The following is a 15,056-nucleotide window of genomic DNA, read 5'->3' as shown; positions in this document are numbered from 1 at the left end:
CCAAAACATGTCTGTGGGTAAAACAAAGCCCAGGCCCGACTCTAGTCACACAGCTCAGGAGGCTGGATGCGGGGGATGCTGCTGACTGGCGATCCAGGCTGCGCTGGGCTGCCAGGATGACCTGGAACAGCACACACCTCGTACTCCACCTCCCCCAGACTTGCTCAGGCCTCTCAGGCCCATAGGCCAACCCCAACAAATTGTCCCCACCACCCCTGCCCTGCCACACATTTCTTTCTTCAGAGCAGCTCTCTGACGCCCGCTTAGCAGCCAGCTACAGCCCTGCTACTTACTGTTGCTGGCAGGGTTCTGATGCCACTGCCCTGCTACCTCTGGTTTCGCTGTTACTTTTCTTACCTGAGTGATGGGCTGGTTCCACGTCCCCAAGACAGGCACAGCATGGCACCTAAGCATAGCCATTGGGTGATTAACCAGCAGGCCCGGACCTAGGGCAGGTTGAGATTGGTCCTGAGTGCCAGCTGGGCAATTTTGACTGCTGAGTTGAGGAATTGGACTCTCTTAGGTGGTGCTGGAGGCATGCGGTGGGGTCTTCTGCCTAGACCCTGTTCCTCAGCACCTCAGTGACTGACCTAAGACTTGGCAGCTCTCAACCTGTGGTCCCTGCACCAGCAGCCTCAAGGTCACCTGGGAACTGGGGAGAAATGCAAATTCTCATCGCCGTCCTGCCCCCAGGCCTGCTGAATCAGAAACTATGTTCCCAACTGTGTTTTAACAAGCCCTCCATAGGGTTGTAATGAGGGCCAAGTTTGAGAACTGCTACTCTTAAGAGTTGGCTTTGGCCCTTGGGATTCCCCAAGACAGTCCCCTCTGTAGGAACAGTTGTATGGGGAGTAGGGCTGGGAAGCCCCCAAACCCATGTCCCCTGTGTTTGTATGTGGTGGGACAGTCCTTATGGCAAAGTGAGAGACTCCAGAAAGGAGAAGAGGTATTCTTGACAGCCCCCTGCGGTAAGAAGTTAACACCCACAGATGGGGATTTTCTGGTTTCTAAGCTGAAGAAGGCGTAAGGATCTGACTTCATCTCCCTGGAGCCAGAAAGCCCCTTTCAGGAACCTACTGCAGCCTTAACAGCCAAGGGGCACCAGCCTGAGGGACTTGGCATCTTCAGGAGGTGACTGCCACCACAAAGACATTGTAGGCCTGGGTAGCACAGAGTTCTGACGCTGAGATGCATGACCGATTCCTGGATACCAAGTACCTCCGTGACCCACCCACCACCAGGTGTTCAGGCCTCTGCAGTTCCTCCGAATGCAGACCCCAGACCCCACAGTTCAGGCTGGCCTCTCCTTGGGCACGGGAGGCCCTGAGGGCAGGGTAGCCGGGCACCAGGCACTTTGCCCCTATATTATTTATTGTAATATAGGAGCTTCGTGATGTCGAAATGGCCATTTTCCAGACAAAGAGATTGAGGCTTTCAGAGTTTAAGTCTCTCCTACACTGCAGTGAGTGGAAGATGCCAGCGTGGCTCCAAGGCCTAAGCACACAAGTTTATAATACAGCAACAGCATTAAGCTCTGACAGCCATCAGGGATGCAGGGAGCTGCTTGTCACCTTCAATCACCAAGTAGAGGTGGCTTCCAGCGCTGAAGGGCTCAGCACCGCTGTGCCCTCACAGAGCCATGTGGGGATCCAGAAGAGACCCTGCTCCCTGCTGTCACTGGGCCTCCCCCTGAGCAACTGTGGCCTGACTACTATGGTTTGGGGACACCTTCTCCACCATCTCTTCCGGGATCCATAGAACATGGAGAGATGAAGTGCGTCAGGGAGCAGGGGCCATGCCCTGGGGCCAGGGATTTCCTGTGAATTCTCCCCCAGCTTCCAGAGGGTGAAGGATTCCCCGCACCCCACGGGGCTTCCTCTTCTGAGGAGGCCCAGTCACTGCTTCCTCTGTCATGACCTTTGCCTTTGGGATACTTTTGCTTATATTACAATGAAGAGCATGAGCAACCTGGAGCCATCTGTGCCTTTGGAAGATAGCAAAGCATTTTAACGAGACTGGCTTCTCGAGAGAAAAATGTCCACCCGGAAATACCAGGGGGTAAATTTATCACTGTGATGAAAAGTAGGACCTTGGCTGGTGCGCCAGCGTGTGGCCACTCGGGGAGCCGGCCTCCGCTCCTCCCCCTGGTGGCCAAGAGTGCGCACCACACCCAGTCCCCATCCTTGGTCCCAGCCTCCTGCACCTCTGTTCCTCTCTGGGTGGAGGAAGTCAGGATACCCTTCCCTCTTATAATGATCCCCCTTCTTTTAACATCTGAAGGCAGGAACGATAGGCAGTTGACAGACTGCTGGCACCTGGGTGACTATTCCACAGTGGCTACGTTCCCTTGAGAGTTCCCAAGGGCTTCCCGGGCTGCCCCCTGGTCAGGGCATTGTGTTGCTTCCCTACTCCAGTGGTGAGTGAGGAGGAGACTGCTCTACAGGACCCCCATCACGAGGACTTTCTGCTAGGCTGTACCGTCCCGTGGGAAGCTTGGAATAATGCCAGAAGCCCCTTCTTCATGCCCTTTATTCAGGTGCTGTTTTGTTTTGTTTTGTTTGTTTTCGTTTTTGCCACCTTCTGAAGTTGCCATTAGCTTCTTTCACATCAGGGGATATTAGCAGAGGAGTCCAGAGCCCTGTCTGACCTCCCAAATGCAGCCGTGTGGGTATTGAGCTTGGGGGGAATTAGCCAACCTCATCCTAGTTGCCTCCTTCTGACCTGGTTTCACACAGCTTCACAGAAGAGGCGACAGTGAGGCGAGCCCAGCCCATGTGGTCACCAGCCAGCACTCCCTCCCAGGTCAGCTCTCCTCACCACCTTCTAAGGATATTCTGGCTAAAGGCTGCCCCACACTTATTTGCCAGCAAAGGTCAGGGACCAGCAGGTTTGAGCAGACCAGAGACCCAGCAGGTTGTGGCAGACATAGGCATTCCTATGCCGTGTCTCTACTCCATCTCCAAGGCCACGTGCCCATTCCTCAACCCCTGCAGGGTGTGAAGGGCATGTCCCCATTTTCCAGATAAGGAAAGTGAGTAATTACTTGTCTGAAAATGTTAAATGTATGGTTTACATTCTGCCTTCCCACAAGACACACATATAAGAGGGCAGATCAACATTTTTAAAGTGCAAAGCAATTTTAAAATAGAAAAAATAAAGAAGGAAAGGAAGAAGAAAGGAAGAAAATAGTTTGATAATTCACAGAGCAAAGAGATGAAGGAAACTGAAGCAGGCTGTGAGCTTGGCCAGGGCCCCAGCTCTGTCCTCCTCCTCTCTCCTCTGTCCCTTCCACCTTGACCAGGGTCAGCCAGCTCTGATCTGGCCCAGGAAACATGGTGATGGGTCCTCAGGCCTGATTCTTTTGCATTCTCTGATGTCTCACCTGCCTCTCTAAGAAGACCATGTCTCTTCCCTATGCCTCACCTTCATCTCCTTCCTTGCCAGACACCTCCAGGCCCTGGGGTTGGAGAACCCAGGGCTGGCCCAAACCTTAGCACATGGGAAGTGAGGCCCTGGCCACTGGACTTGCCTGAGAGCACGGCAGCTGGAGAACAGCCCGCACTTTGCCCACAGCTGAGAAGCACCCCTTGGATGGAGGAAGGGATGGGATGGTGGGGACAGGGCCACCTGGTCCAGTGGTTTGGCACCCTGCAAGCTGAGCTGGTGCAGGTTCTGTTTTGGTCCTCAGCATGGGAAAAAAACTCTCCCAATGACACAATAGGGCTTGTGAGTTGGAGCCACTGAGATACCCCTGGTACCCTAGTAATAGGTTCCCCCCCAAACTTAGCAGGTACATTTGGGGAAACCCTATGTTTCCTCTTGGGCTGCATGAAGCACAGGCTCTGAGAGTGGAGGCCAGGAGGCTGACTCAGGAGTGCCCAGGGCCTCACTCTGAAATCCCTGTGTGGCTGAGAGCTTTGCTTCTCACTTGCCACCAATGTCATGTCCCTCCCTGCCTGTAAAGCAACCATATAAATGTGCGTATAAGCATGTGTATGGGCTTATAACATGCACCCCATGATGCGTGTGGGTTTTATCCCATTTACTGATCAGAATAACCTTAGAAAGCAGGTCTGTTTAATTACCTCCATTTTACCCATGAGAAACCCAACAAACAGAAATGTTAAGTAACTTGCCCAAGGTGATCAGCCAGCAAGGAACAGTAACACCATATCATGCCAGATAGGCTGTTCTCACTCTTCAGAGGAGGGATCTTGCTATGAAATGCCCAGGCAGGCAGCCTCTGCAGAAAAGTGTTTCCATCTCAGAGACCTGCCGGGGATGGTGCCTACCTCAGGGGAGGAGGGGGAGGAGGTGACACAGACCAGCGTGCTCTGTACAGAAGGCTTTATTGGGGAGAGGTCAGAGTTCATGAATCACCGGGAGGTGCAAATAGAGAGTTCTGAGGGTGCTGCTGGGGCGAGGGGCCGGGGGAGAGGCTGCAGCCCCACTGAATTGCCTGGAAGCCCAGGAGCCCTGATGCCAATCCCTTGAGGGTCTGACCAGAGAGTGCTCCTGCACGCTGGCATCACAGAATCTCCCTCTGGGAGTCCCTTGGGCCTTGCCACCATCCATCTGTCTGTGTGGACCCCAGGGGTCTGCAGAGGAGCCAATCGTCCTTGGTGGGTTCCTCCTACTTGGCTGCTTTTCTTGGGAATCCCCAAAGAGCCAGTCCAGGGGGTCAGCAGTGCAATCCCTGGTTGGTGCAGGTTGCTGACCACTGAAGTGGGTAGTGATGTCTTGCAGGGACTCAGTAGGGCAGTTCTTCTTGAAGGCTTTGGCTGGCCAGAGGGCTCTGCTGGGCTGGGCCCTGGCTGTGGCCATGTCCAGCACTGAAGTGGGCTGTGCCAGCTGACAAATGGATTTCACATAGTCATCCAGGCTGGGGGAGGCTGGGGGCTCCTGCCCAGGGCCCCCAGGCAGCATCTCCTCCGAGGTCTCCTGAATTGTGGGCAGATGGGCCACAGGAAGCAGTAGCCGGGACCTCATGGCCGTCAACAAGGGGGGGAGCAGCAACCTGGCGATCAACAAGAGGACCAGGGATGAGGGTCTGCCATTCTGTCACTCCTCCTGTGTTCCCTCTCTCATCTGAGGCTGCTTAGGTGAGTCGAGGGCCTGAGAGTAGAGTGAAGTCTGCAGACCCCAGCCCAGTCCTAGACTCCTGGGCCCTTCCTTCCTGCTAACACTGAAAGCCTTGTGCTCAAGAGTCTATCCTCACTGTTATTGAAGAGCCTGTATAAAGAAGAGAACCCGGTCCAACAGTTCTCTCCAGAGTCGGAGAGAACCTGGCTGTAAAGGCAGCCTCTGCTGGGCATCTGACCTGCAGACCTTTGGCAAGGTCACCTCTCTAAGCCTCCCCTGACCCATCCATAAAATGGGGTTCTAAGTGCCCACTGGAAAGGGTGTTGTAGGAAATGCATCAAATACAACTCACGTGAAATTCCTCCACGAATACAAAGCCCTCAGCTGCTACTAGCACTGCTGTCAACCACACACCCTGCTCTCTAACCCCACTGAGGCCCAGTATGCCCCCACCCTCGAAGATAAACAGAACCTTTCTGTTGGATCTCTAACCAGAGGAAGGCTGTTCTCTCTCACCTGGGGATCACACGGCTGCTGGATGAGCAAAGACAGTCCTTGGGAAGACCCAGAAAGCTCAGGGTGGAGGGTGCGGAGTCCAGCAGGTGGAGCCCCGCATCCAGCGTGGATATGGCTGGGAGGTGGCTAGTGAGCACTCTGGTGGGGATGACAGGCCACTGTCCGGACTGCAAGCCTCCCCGTGCTGTCTGACGAACTTAGAGGCTTGGCAGCTTCTTTTATGCTTTCCCACCAGCCATCAGTTACTGTCACGAGGGCCAAAAATAGCAGTGAACAGGAAGGCTCTCAGAGGAAAACAGTTTGGCGGGCGGGGTTTGGCCCAGCTGCCAGCCTGGAGCTGTGGGAGGCTCTGGGGATGTTTACTCTACAGGGCAGGCGTGACACCCCTCCTGTCACCTCAGGCCAAGGGGGAGGTCAGGGGCTCCAACAAGGAGGGACGTAGTCACTGGTAGCCAGAATCAAAGGGCCCAGAATGACTTCCTGACTTCTGGAAATGTGAGGCCGTGGGACCCACATTCAAGTCCTGCCTCTGCCTGCATGTGCTTCCTCCACCTGTATGGTGAGGGCTGCCCAGTAGCCTGGACGTCCTTCTGCTCTGCCCTCAGTTTCTTCTGATTTGACTAGAGACAGCTGCAGCCTGACAGGGCTCTCCCTCCATCCTGATGGGTCCAGGCTGAGGGACAGTGGAACAGTGGTCAGAGGGCAGCTCGGAGGCACATATGCTGCCTCTGCAGGGACACTGGGCCTGAGTGACATCAGGCCAGCAGTCCCCCCAGCAGAGCTGATCCCTGAACTCAGAGGCAGCAGGTCTGCTTCAGCCCCTTGCTCCAGTCCCAGAGCAATTCCTCCTGCCTCCTTCATGGAGTCTTCCTATTTTTTGAATGAACCTGCCTCAGTGTGTCTGGCCCCACTGCGCCGTGCTCCAGCTGTGGTCTCTTTTCCTGCCCCTCACAGCACTAGATGATCTCCTGACTCTCAGACACAGAACCATGGCTGCTTGATCTCCCTGCACAGGGTCCAATGTGGGGCTGGCAGGCAGCGGGGCTCCGTGAATGAACATGCTGAGGTGTTTCGGGTGGGCGGAGGGGGGTAGTTCTCCCAGCAGACTGTTGACATATGACTGGCATCTGAGGCCAAGACGGGAAACAGAACCGAACCGCACTTTGGGGTTTCTTCCTACCCCCTTTAACTCCAGTCAGTCAATCCAGTCTTTCCTTTGCAGGGAGTGTTAGTCACATGTCTATGACTGTGTAACATCAGTGATTAGCAAAAATTGCTCTGTTTTGACTGTTGCTGTTGTTTTCTTTTTTAACAAATAGTGCAAGGTCATTCCAGAAAGCTATGTGTATTTTGATAACCTTGAACACAGTAGAACTATTTTCTCTGTGGATAGCAGGGTGTTTTAAGCAATTACTAACTTACCATGAAATCAACTCTGCAGGACACCTGTGTAAGCCCCTCCAGGGTTACAAGGATGTTTCCATGAGGTCCCTTATCCTCAGAAGGCTTTCAATGCCAATAAGGAGAAAGAAATGGAATTTGTGAATCTAAAGTGGTATTTGAGATAGCAGTGGGAGAATGGTGTTTAGCATTCATTGTCAAAAGGCTAGTATCAAAGCAGTTTAGGGGCAGGTAGCTGGGAGGACCACAGCTCTGGGGGAGGTGAGGCTGAGAAGATTTTAGGCAGATGCTCTGAAAGCAGCCTGGCCAGGCACACGCCTGGGGACAATTTGTCCAGGCACAGAGAGCGTAGAGGTGGTCACACAAAGATAGGAGCCTGAAAGAGGTCAGAAACAGAATTAAAGACCCAAGGGGAGTGAGGGGAAACTGGCTGAGCGTACCTCTGGAAGGTTCTGTCAATTAGGACCTCAGGATTTGGCAGGAGGGCAATAGCTATGCCATTCGCAGACCCTGGGGGAGAAACCAAGGCTGGCTGGGGATGCAGAATGAAAGCTGCTGTAGATATTCTGGGTATTTGTGCCAGTAGTGGAACATGGGGGCTGGCAGTGTCCAGGTGCTGAGAAGAGCAACACAGGCCCTCAGGAAAGAGGGCAGCTTAGAAAGCTTGGGGCGGGTCCAGCCCACTTGAATGGTTACTGCAGCAATTGGGAGCAGTGTGGGGAAAAGGGCAAGACTGAGACACAGCTCCAAGGAGCAGTCACCCCTGCTCTGGTGGGCATGGAATCCAGTGCCCATAGCATGTTCCTGGTGACCACAGGACCCCCTACCCAGGTGCAGTGGGGAGAGGGATGTGGGAGGGCACCCTGCATGACACGAGTGTTAACATGGCCATGCTTCTCTGGGACATGTTTCTTCCCTCCCCGTGTAGACGTGCTTGCTGGATAGCAGCTGGGTTCCTGTGGGACGCCTGACTCAGCTGCTCCATCCCAGGCCATGCCCTGGCCAGACATGAACTGAACAGTGGAAGGGCATGCCTCAGGCTTCCTCTAGTCAGCCCCATGGCCTCATACCTTGGAGCATGTAGAGGCTTGTGTGCCTTCTCAGGGCAGGACAGGACCCCAAGGAGGAGAGGGCATGTTTGGGGGTGAGAGTGTTCAGGGAGTTCCATGGATGAAGGTCTGGGCCTTACAGAGGCTCAGGGAGGGTGGGGAGTGACCCCTGAGGAGAGTTGCTCTGGGAAAAGAGGCTAACCTGTGTGGGTTCCCCACAGGAAGAAGGAGCTTTGGTCATCGAGGGGCTTCTCAACATTGCCTGGGGACTGAGGCGGCCTATCCGGCTCCAGATACAGGATGACCGGGAGCGAGTCCACCTCTCCTCAGGCTCCTGGACACCCGGACAGCCCGGCTGCCACCTGTGAGTGCTGGGATGGCTGAGGCAGGGCCAGGTGGCCTCCCTGACACCTGTGCAACCCGAGCTTACTGTTTGGAATGTCCATGGGGTGGTGTCCTCAGTCTCAGGGCAAAAGTCCCATTCCCAAATGGGGCACTGGAGAGCACAAGCTAGCCTTACCCTGTCACCCTGTGACTGCCTGAGGCCATGGCTCCACCTGCCAACACTGGTCTTTCTAGATGCTGACCAAGTCATCTCACTCTTGGAGAATTTTCCAGACTATCACCCCCAGTTGTTTCTCATACATTCACAGGAGTGACCTTATCTGCAAGGAAAGGAGCTGTAGCCAGGGGGCTTCCCAGTATCCCGGGCAAAATAAGCATTTCTTGGCATCTCCTGTTCTATCTTAAAAACTCACACAAATTTAATCTCCTACTGCTCTTTTATTTCATGTAAGAATTTGTTTTTATAAATTTGTTAGAACTGAAAAGACAGCTTCTTCTCTGTGATATGAGCTACTTTTTTCTATGAACATCTCTCTGAGCACCATGACTGTCTTTTCAGAAAGGAGCCACTCCTTCAGGATGGCAGGGTCACTGCCCAGGAGCCAAGCTCACAGACAGCACACAGGGCTGAGAGTTCCAGAGAGAGCTCAGGTAAGTGAGGCTTCAAACTACCTGGTCCTGTCTCACTCAACAGAAGTAGGAGAGGAGGGGCTCGGCTCATGACCACCATCTCTGAAAAACAGCTTTGTGTTGGAACACCTGGGTGACACAGTTGGTTAAAGTGCCCAGCTCTTGATTTTGGCTTGGGTCATGATCTCAGGGTTGTAAGATTTAGCCCTGAGTTGGACTCCATGCTGGGCGCAGAGCCTGTTTGGGATTTTTTCTCTCTCCTCCCTCTTCCCCTCTCCTGCCTTCTCTCTGTTTGTCTCTTTCTGTCTCTGTTCCTGTCTCTGTCTCTCTCCCTCTCTCTCTCCCTTTCTAAGAAAAAAAAAAAAAAGACCAGCAATTTGGAGGAGCACAGAGTGGCTTTATTTGTCTTCAGGAGCAACACTTGCTAAATACCTCCTCAGTACAAGGCATTCCCATCAGCTTCTCAGCTATAGAAAAGGAAGTAGTGGCTTGCAGGGTGACATTGTTTGACGTAATTTGTCTGAGTCCCTGCCTTAGAGAAAGGTGAGGATAGCAGCAGCCGGCATGGCCCTCTCCTGGTCCCGTGGGCCTCTAGGATGTCTTCCTCCCACACTGGGAGCCAGACTGCTCATCTGTCCTCTTTGTGTACTCCCCTTGCATTCAATGGGGGCTCAGAGGACAGGGTGTGTGGCTGCCAAAAACCATACGGCATGGTGATACAGCTTATCTGTCTGGGGGTCACCTTTCCTGTCTGAGAAGCAAGCATCACCCAAGCTGGACCCCAGGCTCCGTCACAGAGACAGCACTCACATTACTGTCTGCTGCAGCATGGCATGACCACAGATCTCCCGGGAACAAAGCCCCACACACTGCATGACCACTGGAGCACAGCAATTCTCTGGTACCTTGGCTCCATCCAGGACTAACCTTCTCCTCTGTCCCTCACTACAGAGCCCCTGGAGGAAGATGAAGAGACCCCACAGCTTATGCGGACCAAGAGTGATGCAGCCTGTGTGATCCAGAGGAGGCCCCGGTCCCGCACACCTGGCGAGGCCCAGAGGATCCGGCGACATCGGTTCTCTATCAATGGACACTTTTACAACCACAAGGTGATGTCCCAGCCTAGCCTCTCCCATAGGCCTTGAAGCTGAGGCCACAGGCAACCAGCCCCAAGCAGGCCTCACGATAGTGTTGTCAGAGCTCACCCTCATCATGGCCCCATGTACTGGCGGGGTCACATCTGTGTCCTCATGGATAAACGGGCTCAGGAGGAAAAATAGCTTGTCCAAAGTCCCATCAAAATTACATTAAAAAAAAAAAAAACAACACATTCCAGCTGGTGAACCCAAAGCCTGTATTTTTTTTCTTTTTACCACATACTCACTGTCAATCCATTTATATAAGTTACATGGATTTTTAGAAAGTCATGCCAAGTTTATGTCTCATGAGACATTTTTCTTTGAGCTCGACTGATAGTTTCATGGGAACATGACGTGCTGCTGGCATTCTCCCTGGGTAGATTAAGTCCTGCTAGGTGGAGGTGTGTCCAGGGGCATGTGTTTCTGTGTCCCAGAGAACCTGCCCTGCCCCTGGTTCCCAGCACTTAGCCTTTTGTCCGAGTATGTATTGTACTGACCTTAGGAAAAGATCTCCTTCCCCAGATGACATCAGTCCCCAAACAAACCAAACTGTAGAAAGAGAAGTTAATTGTTTCTATAAATGGCATGATTGGCAGCTTGGGTGAGGCCTTGGATGGAGTGTCCTATAACAGGGCCACATCCTGTACCGATGGGAAATGGAAACAGAGGTTTCCAGCTGAAGCAGCTGCCTGCCTTGATAGGCAATGACTCATAGGAGGGGTGATGGGAAAGGGGAAGGGGAGGGGTGAGGGAGGGGGCCTGGCAGAGGCAGGTCTCAGGGTCAGACCTGAAGAACAGTTGTACAGGTTAGGCCTGCCAGAGGCCTTTCAATCAAGTGCTCTGAGAGCACCCTGGACTTTGGGGTAAAGAATTCAGCAAGGCAAGCTGAAGGGACCCTGCCTTATTCACGGGACACCCCCCGCCCCCTGGCCCGCTTCTGCTTCCAGCTTCCAATCTGTGCTGGGTTCGCAATGAGTGCTCATGGGTGACACTAGGTTTTCTTTGCTAAGTGCAGGGAAACCCAGGACTATTTGAGAGTAGTTTCCTGAGAGGGTGCAGGGGAGGCAGGGTTGAAGTTAAGCAGAGATTAAGAATGGTTTAGATTAGCCAAAGGACCTACAATCTGACTTGGGTATTCTTTAAATCTTATTCAAACAGATTTAGTCTGTAAAGTGTTAAGTAAGCATATTAGATATTTATATGCTATTTTGAGGGATTATTCAAAAATTTTAAAAGAATATTTGCATGGGTTTGAGCTCTTTGGATTTCTACATTCCTAAAAAAGGAAGCTTTTGATCCATGACTCAAGATGCCATATAGTGGAGTTTATCTCCAGTACATTCACCCTCTCCTCTAAGGGAATCATTCATCTCTAAGAAGTGCGTCTGGTGCATTAACCCTTATGTTAGTCATTGCAAATGTCCCAGAGAACATGGAGATGTCTGAGCCTTTGAAATGAATAAAAATGAAAGTGAGGGCTTTTGTCACAGCTTTTCGTGTCCATTGAAGGACTCCTTTTTTTTTTTTTTTTTTTTCATTGAAGGACTCCTTAGCCAACTTGACACTCAATCCACTAGCCTGTAATCCAGTCAGGGCAGGTCTTTCTCCCAGTAACAGATTTACCTACAGAAGGTGGGTTCATTTTTCCAGGCAAACTAACTTCCAGGATGTGAGCTAGTATCTTGGGCATGTTGGACAGTTGATTCCCATCTCCTGGCTGAGTAAGGGGCTCCTTTTCTCTCCCTTAATTGCAATCCATTCAGAATCAGTGTCCTTAGAAATCAGGAGACAAAGTACTTGAATCACAGGCAACAATTTAAAAAAAGAAATACCTAGAATTGACTTCCTGAGGTTGTTATTCTGGATTTTATTTCTTAGAACTGCACACTATTACTTCACTCAATCATTTTCCAAAACTATTCTGATTCACAGTAGTGTTGGTGTGATTTCCACACTCAGTAATACTTGGTACCTGTCCCTTTGCTTTGTCCTGGGCTGTTTGATTCAAATGTGTTCTATCAGAGAGAAACCACTGTGGTTAGTTGCAAGCCCTTGGGATCTTTGTTCCTACTTGGTCAGTATCATCTTGAGAAAAGACTTCAGGCAGAAGAAACACTAATAATGTCTTGTTGACAAGACCTTTCTTCTTGAAATAGCCTGCCTCCTCTATTCCATATTTCTTAGGGACTGGAAGCCTAGTCTGGCTTTCTGTATAACCCAGAATCACTCTGCATGTCACCTTTGAAGGAGGCAGGCCTGGATTTGAGTCTGACTCCGGTACTTGGGAAACTGAGCAAGTCTTTAATATACCTGTGCCCTGGTTACATCCCGGAGAAAGCAGAGATAGGACCACAGAGGAGGAATGTGTACATTTGAATTTGGTTTTAGAAAGCAAGGAAGAGCTCACTTTAGGGGGTGAGACTCACAGGGAGCCCCCAGTGCCATGGGGGTAAAGCATGGGGTTTCCAATGGCTCTGCCCTCTCTAGATAGGTGACCATGATAAGCTACTTGATCTCTCCAAGACTCTGTGTCCTTTCTTAAAAGGAAGACTAGTGATGGGTACTTTAAAAAGCTGTAATAAGGATTAAATCAAAGATTTTAGGTAAAATGCGTAGCAGGTCTATAACCTGGCTACTCACTGAGAACATATTAAACCAGGTGATGCCCTAGTTGACTGTATATATGGTGTCCCACAGGCAAAGGCAAGATATCTGCAGGAATAAATGCGCCCCTCAAACTGTGAAGAGCTTATGTGAGGGGACCACAGGGCACTGGGGAGAGAATCATTGTATTACACATGCAAACAGTGAGAGGAGCTCCAAATGGTATTATTTAGGTTATGAGAAACCTTCAGATCCTTTTAACTAGAACTATTGCCAAAAGGCAGTTCTTCTCAAATTGTACTCTATGGAGAGCATCACCTGGTGGTTTCCTCAAAATGCAGATTCTGATTCAGGAATCTGGGGCTGGGAGCCAAGACTCTATGCTAATGCAGCTGATCCAGAATGCACTTTGAGCTGCAGGGTTTTTGAAAGGTTGTTCATTTGGTCAGCAGTGTGGAGGATGGACAGAAAGCACTGAGATTGGAAGGGGAGAAGTGAGACATTGATGCAGTACAAACTGAGCCTCTGCCTCTGGGAGAATGGGGAGGAGCGGACAGATTCCAGAACATTTGGTCTTAGAATCAACAGACCTCTGACAATTTGACCCAAAGAAAGAGTGAGGAGACTGGTCCCCCCACCCACTGTGAAGTACTTCCATGGGACTGGCTGCTAGGATCAGAGAGCTAGCCCTGGTGGCTTTGGAGGCATCTTTCTCACAGGCCTCTGTAAGACAGGAATTGCTACAGCTTCCCCAAGTGCACCAGATGTGGGCACAGCTCTGTGTGGATCTGTGACTGGACAGAGCCCAGAGACGAGGTTCACCTGTTACCCCGGGCCCTTTGGCTGACAGTGCCCAGCCCCCGTGTGGTGTCAGCTCCATGTCCCTCTGGCCCCACCCTGAACTGCCCACCTCCCTCTACAGACCTCGGTGTTTACTCCTGCCTACGGGTCTGTGACCAATGTGAGAGTCAACAGCACCATGACAACCCTGCACGTGCTCACCCTGCTGCTGAACAAGTTCCGAGTAAGTCTGGCCATGTGCTGCCTTGACTTGGGATGCTGGTGGTTTGCTGTCTTGCTGGGAGAGGGAGAGAGGGGGCCGGCAAAGGCTGGGGACACTGCCTGAGGTTCCTGGGTAGAAGGTCTATTAGCCCTCTGCTAATGCAACGTCTCTGGGATTTTAAGCAAAGAGAGGGAAGGATCCTTGGGGACTTATGTGTGCGTGTGTGGCACTGGGGGTGTGGTTACTGCCAGGGATCGCTCTCTGTCCTGTCTCATCAAGCCCTGCTCTGACTTCCTGTCACTGCCTGCACAGGTGGAAAATGGCCCCAGTGAGTTTGCACTCTACATTGTTCACGAGTCTGGGGGTAAGTGTCTGCCTGTGCTTTGAGATCAGAAAAACAAAAATCTCTGTGCGTTTGGCAAGCTCATGGACCATGCTCCTTCTCTGAGGGCCATGCTGGCTTGTGCAGTGGGCCTCCATGAATGTCTCTGCCAGGCCCAAACCCAGGCACACTCACTGCCCCTTTCAGAATCCCACCAAAACCACAAGGGAAGCCACTGTCTTCAACCTCACTCTGTTGGGAGGGGTAGGGGTGCACGTCAGGTTCTGTGAGCTGGAGCTGAAGCCCCTCGCCCCCTAAGAACTGGTACAGAACCTACATGTCATTCTGTGCAGGGTTCTGCCCCATGGTAACTGAGCAGCCGGGCCTCCCCATGTCCCCTGTCCCCTCTCTCCTACTCTCTGGGCTCCTGTTCCTCTCTGACCTGTCTTTGCTGAATGCCACCATTATGCATCATTCAGAGCAACCTTCTCTTTGGGGTCTAGAGAAGGTTCCCAGGCCCCCTGGACATCCATCTTTTGCCACATTCCAATCCTGCAATGAAGAGGGGCAATCCTAATGCCCCATGAATTTTGTAAATTGCCTTCTTTTTCAGAGCGAACAAAATTAAAAGACTGCGAGTACCCACTGATTTCCAGAATCCTTCATGGGCCATGTGAGAAGATCGCCAGGATATTCCTGATGGAAGCAGACCTGGGCGAGGAAGTTCCCCATGATGTGAGTCAGGGCTGAGGCTCAGGGAGGCCTGCTCCTGAGGAAGGGGCTAGACGATAGCATGGGGGTCTCCCAAGGGCTCTGAAGATGACCTTGGCTAGAGCCCTCTTGAGCAACCTCTCACACAGCTGTCCTAAAGGGCCCCAAGCCCAGCATAGTGATGGCTCCAGCCTTCCCTCCTCCTGCCAGTGGCCACCAGCTCTATCAGCTGTCCTAGAGAAGGAAGGAAACTG

At 52.0% G+C, this 15,056-nt stretch overlaps 2 protein-coding genes across 3 annotated transcripts in view; one reads left to right on the top strand and one right to left on the bottom strand.

Moving 5' to 3' along the window:
* The window catches only part of RASSF4 (Ras association domain family member 4), a 32,382-nt gene that overhangs the window by 13,736 nt on the left and 3,590 nt on the right, over positions 1–15,056 (top strand). For both annotated transcript variants that reach the window (XM_055345325.1, XM_055345324.1), the window contains exons 4-9: positions 8,270–8,412; positions 8,953–9,044; positions 9,975–10,132; positions 13,689–13,790; positions 14,082–14,133; positions 14,705–14,826. In XM_055345325.1, the coding sequence (XP_055201300.1) occupies positions 8,270–8,412; positions 8,953–9,044; positions 9,975–10,132; positions 13,689–13,790; positions 14,082–14,133; positions 14,705–14,826 (669 nt within the window). The remainder of the gene's footprint in view (positions 1–8,269; positions 8,413–8,952; positions 9,045–9,974; positions 10,133–13,688; positions 13,791–14,081; positions 14,134–14,704; positions 14,827–15,056) is intronic.
* Positions 4,333–5,776, bottom strand: DEPP1 (DEPP autophagy regulator 1). Its single transcript, XM_055345328.1, has 2 exons — positions 5,599–5,776; positions 4,333–5,017 (listed from the first exon to the last, which is right to left on the bottom strand). The coding sequence occupies exon 2, from the start codon at positions 4,987–4,989 to the stop codon at positions 4,363–4,365; it is 627 nt and encodes a 208-aa protein (XP_055201303.1). The 5' UTR covers positions 4,990–5,017; positions 5,599–5,776; the 3' UTR covers positions 4,333–4,362.

The sequence above is a fragment of the Nyctereutes procyonoides genome, unplaced genomic scaffold (genome assembly GCF_905146905.1).
Source record: "Nyctereutes procyonoides isolate TBG_1078 unplaced genomic scaffold, NYPRO_anot_genome, whole genome shotgun sequence".
Lineage (NCBI taxonomy): Eukaryota > Metazoa > Chordata > Mammalia > Carnivora > Canidae > Nyctereutes > Nyctereutes procyonoides.
The sequence above is the reverse complement of the archived record's forward strand: the minus strand, read 5'-3'. Positions and strand labels throughout refer to the sequence as shown.

What these genes read in the sequence shown, in the direction of transcription:
- DEPP1 (XM_055345328.1), bottom strand. Translation starts at nt 4,989, where the DNA reads ATGAGGTCCCGGCTACTGCTTCCTGTGGCCCATCTGCCCACAATTCAG.